Genomic DNA, 12,357 nt, shown 5'->3' with positions numbered 1-12,357 from the left:
GGGGGGGGGGGGGGGAACGTATTCTTTCCCTTCTACCCTCTGGAGGTGGGCGAGGAGTAGGGAGGAGGTGCTTGGACTGCACTCACCTCTTCCCTCTCCACTTTGTGCAACCCTTGAGGAGAAGAGCTGCAGCTACACTGAGGGGCAAGTATTATTTCCCCTGGATCTCTCAGGAGAGTTCTGAGCAAGGAACTTCAGTTGTAAGGGAACAAAGTATTACCTATTTAGGGCAATGATCCAGGAATGTCCAACCTACAAGTGTGCACCCCAGGATAGCTATGAAAGGACCCCAACATAAAACCTACACGTGTGCACCCCAGGATAGCTATGAAAGGACCCCGACATAAAACCTACACGTGTGCACCCCAGGATAGCTATGAAAGGACCCCAACATAAAACCTACACGTGTGCACCCCAGGATAGCTATGAAAGGACCCCAACATAAAACCTACACGTGTGCACCCCAGGATAGCTATGAAAGGACCCCAACATAAAACCTACACGTGTGCACCCCAGGATAGCTATGAAAGGACCTCAACATAAAACCTACACGTGTGCACCCCAGGATAGCTATGAAAGGACCCCGACATAAAACCTACACGTGTGCACCCCAGGATAGCTATGAAAGGACCCCAACATAAAATCTACACGTGTGCACCCCAGGATAGCTATGAAAGGACCCCAACATAAAACCTACACGTGTGCACCCCAGGATAGCTATGAAAGGACCCCGACATAAAACCTACACGTGTGCACCCCAGGATAGCTATGAAAGGACCCCGACATAAAACCTACACGTGTGCACCCCAGGATAGCTATGAAAGGACCCCGACATAAAGCCTACACGTGTGCACCCCAGGATAGCTATGAAAGGACCCCAACATAAAACCTACACGTGTGCACCCCAGGATAGCTATGAAAGGACCCCGACATAAAACCTACACGTGTGCACCCCAGGATAGCTATGAAAGGACCCCAACATAAAACCTACACGTGTGCACCCCAGGATAGCTATGAAAGGACCCCAACATAAAACCTACACGTGTGCACCCCAGGATAGCTATGAAAGGACCCCGACATAAAACCTACACGTGTGCACCCCAGGATAGCTATGAAAGGACCCCGACATAAAAGCACAGACTTAAAGTGTTTAAACTTTCTCTCATGGTGGGGTGAGTGTGTGTGTAATGATTCCATGGTGTGAACTTTCTGGTGACAATGTCTTGTCACAATGTCAAGAGGCCGGGCACACCTTGCAGAGCTTCCTACAAACACTGGTCTCTCCAGTTGAGTCAGCTTTCTGTACCCTCCTTAAGCAGGAAGGCAAAGAACCAAAATCCTTCCCAAAGTATTCTGGCAAACAAAATACTTTCTCCAAATCCTGTTTTGCCACAATAACATTATCTATTTTGGGAAGCCAGAACCAGAAGAAAAAGAAGACAATTTAGAATACAATACTTCCAAAGCAACCAACTGCTCTGGGGCCACATCAGAGCCCCAAGCAAGGGAGAGCCCAGAGGTCACTTGGGAGGTGCTTGGCTACCCCTAATTACAGAGGACAGGAGGCTCCAGCACAGTAAGCGGCCTATCAAACGATAATCTCCCATATTCCCAATAAAACACTATGACCTTCAAAGCACAATTCAAAAAAACAAAAACAAAACCAAAACCCAAAAAACAAAACCAAAAAAAACCCCCAAACCATCAGTGTGAGCTCTTGGCAACCTGAACAACGGCGGGAACCATCCAGGTGGAACACATATCCAGTGCACACCCAGTCTACTGCGTCAGTGCCAACCAGGAAGGTTAAGCTTTTCCTCTGCCCTGTTCTTGTTCTTTAGAAGTCTGTATTCTAGTTCTTCTACAACTTCAGATGCTTGGGAGAAGACAGTCATGTCACATAACCCCAGAAACTCTAATATGGGAAGCTTATCTTGGAATGTCAACAACACTTGTTTTAATGTAAAAAAGAATTCACATAGGCTAAATCATTACTTCAGAAGCATGACCTCAGGGGTAGCTGTAGGGTATTTGTTTTTTAAGTTTTGTTTTGAGACAGGGTTTCATGGGTCCTGGGCTGGCCTCACACTTGCTATGGAGCCAGGATGGCTGCTATGACATGCATGTGCCTCCACGCTCAGCTGGGAGTACCATCGGGTCTTTAAAAGCTGACTGAGGAGATGAGGAGATGGCTTTGTTGGTGAAAAGCCTGCTGCATGACCTTGAGGGCTGAGTGCAGATCCCTGGAGCCCACGGCAAAGCCAGGCACAGCAGCACACACACGTAATCCAGCACGGGGAGAGAAAGAGTAAGTTTGGATTTATGCTAAACCACGCCTGTCTTCTTGGGAATACATTTTACATAAAATTTTAAAGGCTCTGAGTGTCTGGAAGATAATTTGGTCATATTTTTCACAACATATGATTCTCTACACAACTACTAGAGAAAAAATATACTCAAAAAGTAACCATTTGTAACCTTTAACTTAAGTCTGATTGTTAAATAGTGTAAAAATGTGGTTCTCATATTGGCCTTTTTCCTATTCCTGTGGTGTAGACAACCGAAATAATGAGGAGCTGAAGAGGGGACCTTTTCATTGCAGGTGTCTGTCTGTCTGTCTCGTAAGCCAGTGGTTGGTCTGTGAGTGTGGACTGGGCTGCAGTGGGATGTTCATGGAATACCACAAAGGCACTTCACTGTGGAACAGATACCGAAGAGGCTGGTGGGGAGGGAGGAGGAATCAAAGAGCTGGTGTTTGTGGGTTATGCAGAGCTAAGCAGACAGCCTGGGGGAGCCCAGAGTAACCCCCAGACCCTGGGAGCAGCCCTAGGGTGAGCGAGGGAAAGGCACTGTACAACACTGATGCTGCTTCTCTGACAGTGGCTGCAGAGTCCTGGATCAGTGTGGGAAGCGCAGACTGGGCAGGACTAGCTGCCCTTTGGACTACATCAAACCAGACAATTAGATGCTCTCTCTCCATGCAGGGCCTCAGAGGTCAGAGGCGCAGTGAGAGAAGAGCAGACACATCAAAACAGCTCCACATCCGAGTAGAGCAGCTGCCTGAGAGGCCGCCTGGAGTAACACTGTAACAACGGATCAGAAGCAGCTTTGCCAGCTTGCTGGTGCAGAATCAGAATAAGGGAAAGTCGCTCCTGAAAGCACAGGTTTGTATTGGTCCCTTTTACCTTATAAAAGCGACTTGAGAGGTGGACAGAAGGGTTTATTCTGGTTCAGTTCAGAGAATGTGTTCCCTTGTGGTGGTCAGAAGGGCTTACTTCACTCTGGAGGCAGGGAAAGGAAGGCCATCATCCATCTGACCTTCTCCTTCCCTACTTTCTATTCAGGTCAGGAATGTTGCCATCCAGATAAACCTCTCTGTAAATACACCCAAAAGTATGCCTCATTAATGCCCCAGAACCTAGGGCCTCAGTGTTTCCTAATTCAATCAAGCAAGCTGATGCTCTGAATTTACTGTCACACGGTTCTCAACCAAGAAGACTGACACAGGTCATTTGACAGACAGTGTCGCTACCCAGGTGGAACACTGTCTGAGGGTGGGAAGTATGTAGACTCCCATGCTTGTCAGAGTGGTTTCAAATGTGTCTCTTCTACAGCAACAAGGGAAAGCTCACACACCCAATACTGTCAAACTAATACATCTCACGTCTCAAATACACCGAAAACTCAGGACTGGACCGCCTAAGGTCAATGAGGTATCTACAAGCACAGCCTGTTCTCTACCCAATGCATCAACTATAAATACACCTATACTCCCTTTACATTCTGGCCTTGTGTCAGTTTCAAAATTGATTTGGTTGTTTTTGCCCCGCTCCTTTCCTGTCTCTGTGGTTTATTTCCTTGTTCCTCTCATTTAAGAAGACTTCTGCATTTCCTTTATACAGCCATTACTTTTCCTTGTATTGATTCAGAACATGTCAAGGCACATTTATAATAAGCAAAAATACCCATGACTACGTATTTGCTTAAAAAGTTCCTTACAGCCTAAGCAGGAAGGTAACTAGAGACTGGCGTGCTCAACACTGCACCCCAAGGACCTCACAATCTCCTCAGTGTAGCCGGTTAGGCTTCATGGCTGCCCTACTGTGTTTTGTTAGTTAACAGAATACAAATGCTAGTTCCAGAAAAAAGAGCTGGAGCTGAAATTAAGTCCCGGACTTGACAAGGACACAACACAGTCACCACTGTGAGTCCATGGAAGGACAGAAGGAACAATCATATATGATTGTGCTGACGGCTAGGGCTTCTCACACAGCAGGAGACGGAATTCGGTTGTGTGCTGCTCTCTCTGTCCTGACAGCTTAGAGTTAAGGGCAGGATCCCTTTCAAAGCGCTCTATCATTTGCACCACACTGCCAGGGAGATCTGTGATTTTGATACGGCTGCCTGAAAGCCCATAATCAGACACGCAAACTGCCAGTTGTTTATACAGCAATTCTTCTCGCTACCTCTGAGGTACCGGTATACGAAGATAAACAACACTGTGGCTACCTCGTCGGGGCTGTGAGGCACCAAACACTAAAAGCACACACTTGGGTACTTCTAAATTCAATCACCTTAATTTTTTTCTAGAATATACTATGTACAATATTAAAGTCTGTAAATTCTACAGAAGTTTCCTTAAAGAAATGGCTCTATCATTGTTCCATTATGTGAGAGAAGTTTGCTCTGGAAGATGATGGCTGCTGCAGTCTGTCTCTGGAGCAGGAGAGCAGCGGCCAGCACCAGACCAAGAATCAAGCACACGCACTGTCCCTGCCTCCAGGCCTGTAATCTCCATCTTAAACTGCCTTCATGCTAGAAAGGGAGAGAGAAAATAAAAACAAAACAAAACGGCAACAAATGAAATAAAACCCAAACTGTCTAGAAGCGTTTCTCTGAGAGTTAGGCATAAGAGCAATGGTAGCTCGGCTCTCATCTCAGCCAGGTTGTCTCTACCGGGGCACAGGGCTACACGTGTGACGGGACAAGCAGCTCTTTCAGCTGCGTCACCTCCAGTGGTCGCAGTGGTTTCTACGTTCACATCCTTGAGCAGTATGAGCCAGGAAGTCGCCACTACAGTTCATCCCTCCCCTCCTCCATCCTTTTCTCCACCTCCTGGAGAAATGAAGCTGCAATAACACCGAAGAGCAGGATGAAGACAGTAAAAGTGGCCATTTTACCAAAGGCGATCTACAGACTCAATGCAATCCCCATCAAAATTCCAATCCAATTCTTCATAGAGGTAGACAGAACAATTTGCAAATTCATCTGGAATAACAAAAAACCCAGGATAGCTAAAACTATCCTCAACAATAAAAGGACTTCCCGGGGAATCACTATCCCTGAACTCAAGCAGTATTACAGAGCAATAGTGATAAAAACTGCATGGTATTGGTACAGAGACAGACAGACCAGCGGAATAGAATTGAAGACCCAGGGGTTGAGGGTTAAGCTCAGTGGTAGAGCGCTTGCCTAGCAAGCGCAGGCCTTGGGTTCGGGCCTCAGCTCCGGAAAAAAAAAAATAAATAAATAAAAAGAGGTGGGGCCTCAAGAGAAGTTATTTGGGGTTGGGGATTTAGCTCAGTGGTAGAGCACTTGCCTAGCAAGCACAAGGCCCCGGGTTCGGTCCCCATCTCCGAGAAAAAAAAAAAAAAAAAAGAATTGAAGACCCAGAAATGAACCCACACATCTATGGTCACTTGATTTTTGACAAAGGAGCCAAAAGGAAAAAAGAGAGCATTTTCAGCAAATGGTGCTGGTTCAACTGGAGGTCAGCATGTAGAAGAATGCAGATCAATCCATGCTTATCACCCTGTACAAAGTTTAAGTCCAAGTGGATCAAGGACCTCCACATCAAACCAGATACACTCAAACTAATAGAAGAAAAAGTGGGGAAGAATCTCAAACACATGGCACTGGAGAAAATTTCCTGAACAAAACACCAATGGCTTATGCGCTAAGATCAAGAATTGACAAATGGAATCTCATAAAACTGCAAAGCTTCTGTAAGGCAAAGGACACTGTGGTTAGGACAAAACGGCAACCAACAGATTGGGAAAAGGTCTTTACCAATCCTACAATGGATAGAGGGCTTATATCCAAAATATACAAAGAACTCATGAAGTTAGACCGCAGGGAGACAAATAACCCTATTAAAAAATGGGGTTCAGAGCTAAACAAAGAATTCACAGCTGAGGAATGCTGAATGGCTGAGAAACACCTAAAGAAATGTTCAACATCTTTAGTCATCAGGGAAATGCAAATCAAAACAACCCTGAGATTTCACCTCACACCAGTCAGAATGGCTAAGATCAAAAACTCAGGTGACAGCAAATGCTGGCGAGGATGTGGAGAAAGAGGAACACTCCTCCAAGTTGGGATTGCAGACTGGTACAACCTTTCTGGAAATCAGTCTGGAGGTTCCTCAGAAAATTGGACATTGAACTACCTGAGGATCCAGCTATACCTCTCTTGGGCATATACCCAAAAGATGCCCCAACATATAAAAAAGACACGTGCTCCACTATGTTCATCGCAGCCTTATTTATAATATCCAGAAGCTGGAAAGAACCCAGATGCCCTTCAACAGAGGAATGGATACAGAAAATGTGGTACATCTACACAATGGAATATTACTCAGCTATCAAAAACAATGACTTTATGAAATTCATAGACAAATGGTTGGAACTGGAAAATATCATCCTGAGTGAGCTAACCCAATCACAGAAAGACACACATGGTATGCACTCATTGATAAGTGGCTATTAGCCCAAATGCTCGAATTACCCTAGATGCCTAGAACACATGAAACTCAAGACGGATGATCAAAATGTGAATGCTTCACTCCTTCTTTAAAAGGGGAACAAGAATACTCTTGGGAGGGAATAGGGAAGCAAAGTTTAGAACAGAGGCAGAAGGAACACCCATTCAGAGCCTGCCCCACATGTGGCCCATACATATACAGCCACCCAATTAGACAAGATGGATGAAGCAAAGAAGTGCAGGCCGACAGGAGCCGGATGTAGATCGCTCCTAAGAGACACAGCCAGAATACAGCAAATACAGAGGCTTATGCCAGCAGCAAACCACTGAACTGAGAATAGGACCCCCGTTGAAGGAATCAGAGAAAGAACTGGAAGAGCTTGAAGGGGCTCGAGACCCCATATGTACAACAATGCCAAGCAACCAGAGCTTCTAGGGACTAAGCCACCACCTAAAGACTATGCATGGACTGACCCTGGACTCTGACCTCATAGGTAGCAATGAATATCCTAGTAAGAGCACCAGTGGAAGGGGAAGCCCTGGGTCCTGCTAAGACTGAACCCCCAGTGAACTAGAGTGTTGGGGGGAGGGTGGCAATGGGGGGAGGGGGGGGAACACCTATAAAGAAGGGGAGGGGGAGAGGTAAGGGGGATGTTGGCCTGTAAACCAGGAAAGGGAATAACACTCGAAATGTAAATAAGAAATACTCAAGTTAATAATAATAAAAAAAAGAAGTGCAGGCTGACAGGAACCAAATGTAGATCTCTCCTGAGAGACACAGCCAGAATATGGCAAATACAGAGGCGAATGCCAACAGCAAACCACTGAATTGAGAATAGGACCCCAGTTGAAGGAATCAGAAAGGACTGAAAGCTAAAGGGACTTGAGACCCCATAGGAACAACAAAGCCAACCAACCAGAGCTTCCAGGGACTAAGCCACTACCCAAAGACTATACATGGACTGACCCTGGGCTCCAACCTCATAGGTAGCAATGAATAGCCTAGTAAGGGCACCAGTGGAAGGGATAGCCCTTGGTCCTGCCAAGGCTGGACCCCCAGTGAATGGGATTCTAGGGGGGACGGTGGTAACGGGGGATGGGGAGGGGAACACCCATATAGAATGGGAAGGGAAGGGGATGTTGGCCTGGAAACCAGGAAAGGGATTAACATTTGAAATGTAAATAAGAAATACCCAATTTAATAAAGATGGGAAAAAAAAGAATATCTGAATGTGTCCAGTGTGTGTGTAGATAGGAATTATCTGTACAAGGGACTTAGCAACAGGCTAATGTGAGCCTGGAAAATAGAGTCCTTCCAAAAGACACAGACAGACAGACAGACAGACAGACAGACAGACAGACTATGCTTACCAATGGAGCACAATGTTCCCCTTTTTTCCGGCTGTATTATTATCCCTTGCAAAATAGTGAGAACTGAAATGCTGATTCTGATTATTTGTCTCTGAAGCCAAAACATCTGACTTTTAACATTCTAGCCATGTAAAAGAAGTTATTGGGCCTAAACTCACACATACCCTTACGATTCTGAATGAGGATCCCCACCCTTCATGTGTCTTAGCTTCTAAAATCGGCTTACACACAACACAGTGTGTGCTTGTGTGTCCCCATACAACAGTGCCATGCACAGTGAATACAACGTACAGAGAAACGTTAAAAACAGAACGTGTGCGGTTTGACAAGTTACCAGTTACAAAGGCCGAATTGCCACAGAATTTACCAATGTTCCACCCACTTCCTCCTCCACACGAGCAACAAGCATTTATTAATAATGGAATGTGCCCAGATCTGCTCGTCACCCTCGCTGTTTTTCCAGCCTGTCTTTTACATGAATAAGAATGTTTCTGAAGCCATTTAGCCTAGTTCTGAGTGTGCCACACAGAACACGAGCGACAAAAACTCAGTAACAATAGCTTCTGCTTTAAGGTATTCCAGGGGACATCTGTACAAACAACTGGTTCTTAAAGATCAATTCTGAAACCTACTTAAAATGCATTAGAGGACTCACTGTCCCTCATTCTCCTGAGTCAAACAGATGTCTTTCCTCATGTAGGGACACAACTCAGGCCGGCCACAGCCGCACGGCTCGGTGAAGGAAACCCCATAGCCATGACCTACCTCATAGAACATGTAGAGAGACAGCAGGGTGAGCCCAAGATTATACACCACCAGGATGCCTCGGCAAGAGAACGGCTGCCTGTTTTTCATGTATTTTGGTCCCAGCCACACGATGAGTAAATAAATGGCAGAGCAGACAAACGTAGGGATGTAATTGTCCAGAAGAAACCATCCTTTGACTCGTGTGTCTGAAAACATCAGGAGAAACACATCGAATCACCAATTAGGTTCACACACGGAAACCATTTCCAAAGCAAGCTGACACTAATGTTGCTTTTAATCTGCCCAATACAATAAAAGCAAAATACATACAAACACACACCAAACAAAGCAAAGCTTTTTATACAGGTTTAGAATAATTTATTACTCGTGTTTATGCTAAGTAAGGTAATGAAAACATGCTTTCGAAGAATCTGAAAGAAAATAAAAAGTCAAATTACCCACTAAGTTTATTAAGTTTATTGAATTAACATGGAATCGGGAAACTATCGTAGATGATAGTTTGCTTTCAAAAGCCTTCCAGCTCAGGGAGTGCCTAGCACGTGCAGGCAATGTGCCCGACTAGAGGCAGGCAATAGAGGCAGGCAATGAGTAAAAGACATGAAATGCTATTGGCTCAGCCATGATCAGACTCGGGACTATGGAAGACAGTGGTTCTCAACCTTCCTAATGCTTTAACCTTTTAACACAGTTCCTCATGTGGTGACCTCCTACCATAAATTTTCATTGCTACTTCATATATGTAATCTTGCTATGTTATGAATTGTAAGTATCTGATAATGCAGGCTATTTAATATATGAACCCCGTAAAAAGGTCATTTGATCCCCCACAGGGTCCTGACCCACAGGTTGAGGACTCCTGAGTTCAGGTATTTAGGGTACTATAGGAACTTGAGACCCACACTGACTCAGTGGACCCCACCCTCTCTCCTAGTTTCCTAGGCAGGGCAAAGAAAGGGAAGAAAACCAAGCACCTGCTGGTAACAGCCTATAGCCCGGTCCTCTGCTGGACTCCCTTCCTTGCTCAAGCCCTCATTTCCTGCCCTGGTCTCACAGGGAAGAGAAATAAGCTCTCTTCAGGGAGCTGCATGCCAGTCTTCCTTCTCTGCAGACACTTGACCCCTTCCAGCCTGTCTGCCACAGCTTGTTTTCTCTTGCTTCAAAAGGAGATGCTGCCTCCACTTCCTTGCCACCAGCTATGCCAGAGTAGGCACGGATGGCACTGTTGGTTCTCACAAGTCCTTCAGGGAAGTGGCTGGCCCAGGAGACTGACCGCAAGGAAGGGATTCCTAACATCTTTTGATCTCAGCTCTGGTCCTTAGCGGCCTATATTGAGAAAGTAAGTTATCACCAGCTAGCCTCTACATCTTTACCTACAAAATTTCCATATCGTTTACACAGAGGTTCAGCTCAGCACCTTACTCTTTTGCATTGTACACTTCCAACAAGCACCCACTCTCCCTCCAAGAGCATCCACAGCAGCTGTCACAACCCTAGCCCCAGGGAGGGAGCTCGTCGGGATCCAGGTAATCATGGTGGCTCCAGGCTCTGTGTGGTTTCTCAGTGCAGAACTGAAATGTCAGGATCATTGTGACCACTTCAGCTTTCTTTCTTCTCCAGCTCATGCAATGAACAAATAAATACCTTCTTCCAGTGTTGGAGGAGCAGCCTGAGCTGCTGTAATCATGAAGGTGGCCATCTTGAGGACACATGAGGGTGGCGAAGTGAAAAATGAAAAGAACAGGGTTTTTTCTCCGTTACTACCACAGTGCCCTTGAGATGGGCTGTTCTTCCTTGCAAAGTAAGCTAATCGTTTTTATTACTTCAGACAATTAAAAGCTGAATTTTCTGACTCTGTAACCAAGTACGAAGGCACTGTTTCAACACAAGCAGATACAAATGCATTTCACTGTTCTTTTTCTTTGTCCTTTACCTTACAGCCCAGTATGGCTTGGAACTTGTACATGATTTGTGCTACTCTCAAACTCATGATTTCCTGCTTCAGCTCCCTGAGTGCTAGGATTACAGGTCTGAGCCAGCATTGCCAGTGTAACGTGTTCTTACAACTGACCACCTTCTAATCTAGCCTGTTCCTCCTAATGACGGGCGACTAGCTTGGTGCCTGGTCTCAACAATTCTCAGAAGGGCATCCTTCATGTATGCAAAATGATCAAGAATCACTGTACAACGACAGCTTAGGACGTGCATTTTAACTGCCACAGAAGCAGAGGGTGCACCAGGTTAGATGCCCACACCCTTGTTCTTATCACAGGTGCTATCAAACGCCTTTCATCTTTGACCCACTGATGGATGAAGCTCTTTCGTTGTTTTCTTCTGTACCTTAGAAATGAGTGAAACCGAGAATCCTCTGTTCTGATAAGAAGCTTTTTACAAGCAGCTGCCTAGTTAGGACTTTGGGGCAAGTGACCACGAGGCCCCTGACAGCACTAATGTGTGAATCTGTCAGTGGGGTCATCCTTGACTGGACTACCAAGGCACTGAAATCTGTAGCAGTCGGGGCCTGGTGGGAGAGGACAGATCAACATGGCTTCCCTTGAAGGGAATATCTTATCCTTGTCTCTGTCCTTACATGCTCTGTCTCTCAGCTGTTTCAAGAGGCACGGCTTCTCTGCTATGCTCTTCCGACAATAGTCAGCCTTGTCTCCGGTTCAGAGAGATAAGGACCAAGAGACCACAGACTGGGCCCTCTCAACCCAGAAGCCAAAATAAATCTTTCCTCCTTTAAGTTGATTTTCTTGGTTATTTTGTCAGTGATGGAAACTTTATACATTTCTGTGAAATCTCAAAAATTTCTTTTCTAAAGAAAGTATTATAGGTAATACTAAAAGGCCATGCATAGCTACTTCAAAAAGAACATAGGAACAAATAATGAAAAGCATCATTAGTGGAGCAAGGGATTTCAGGCATGATTCGATGAGAAATGATTAAAAATAAAATGCACTGGGGGTGCACACCTCTAATCCTAGCACTTGGGAGGCAGAGGCAGGTGGATCTTAGGTTCAAGGCCAGCCTGGTCTTAAAAAATACGAAGAAGAGGGCTGGTGATGGAGAGGGCAAAGGAGAGGGTAACAGAGGGAAGGAACCAAGTACATTCTGTAGACACAGAAATGTCAAGAACGAAGCCCAGTGCTTGTACAATTAACACATGGTAAAATAAACATAATTTTTAAAAAAAACTAAATTTTTTCCTGCCCTCTCCTAAAAATTAAATTTGAAAACAGGAGTAAAGTCCTATGGGCTTCTTACACCACAGCTCAACAACAGAGCACTTCCTCAGCACACAAGAAGCCCCAGCTCTCAGCTGGCACTGTACGCAGACACTTGTATTTGCTGTGGTACCCCACAGCCGCTTACCAGTCCAGCACTTGGGTAGCAGAGACATGAGGATCAGAGGGGTTCAGGGACACCCTGGGCAATAGTACAAGACCCAGTTTTTAG

At 45.4% G+C, this 12,357-nt stretch overlaps 1 protein-coding gene and 1 long non-coding RNA gene across 4 annotated transcripts in view; one reads left to right on the top strand and one right to left on the bottom strand.

The window, feature by feature from the left end:
• Nucleotides 1–12,357, bottom strand: part of Elovl5 (ELOVL fatty acid elongase 5) — a 66,935-nt gene that overhangs the window by 14,982 nt on the left and 39,596 nt on the right. For all 3 annotated transcript variants that reach the window (XM_087560328.1, NM_134382.2, XM_087560327.1), the window contains 1 exon segment: nucleotides 8,899–9,086. In XM_087560328.1, coding sequence (XP_087416454.1) covers nucleotides 8,899–9,086 — 188 coding nt within the window.
• The window catches only part of LOC148004259 (uncharacterized), a 44,470-nt gene that overhangs the window by 15,752 nt on the left and 16,361 nt on the right, over nucleotides 1–12,357 (top strand). Inside the window, exons 2-3 of the long non-coding RNA XR_015627913.1 lie at nucleotides 2,985–3,164; nucleotides 10,519–10,699. This is a non-coding gene — a long non-coding RNA (uncharacterized LOC148004259). The remainder of the gene's footprint in view (nucleotides 1–2,984; nucleotides 3,165–10,518; nucleotides 10,700–12,357) is intronic.

The sequence above is a fragment of the Rattus norvegicus genome, chromosome 8 (assembly GCF_021556685.1).
Source record: "Rattus norvegicus strain SHRSP/BbbUtx chromosome 8, alternate assembly SHRSP_T2T, whole genome shotgun sequence".
Taxonomy (NCBI): Eukaryota; Metazoa; Chordata; class Mammalia; order Rodentia; family Muridae; genus Rattus; species Rattus norvegicus.
Note: the sequence above shows the minus strand (reverse complement) of the source record. Positions and strands in the feature narration are given on the sequence as shown.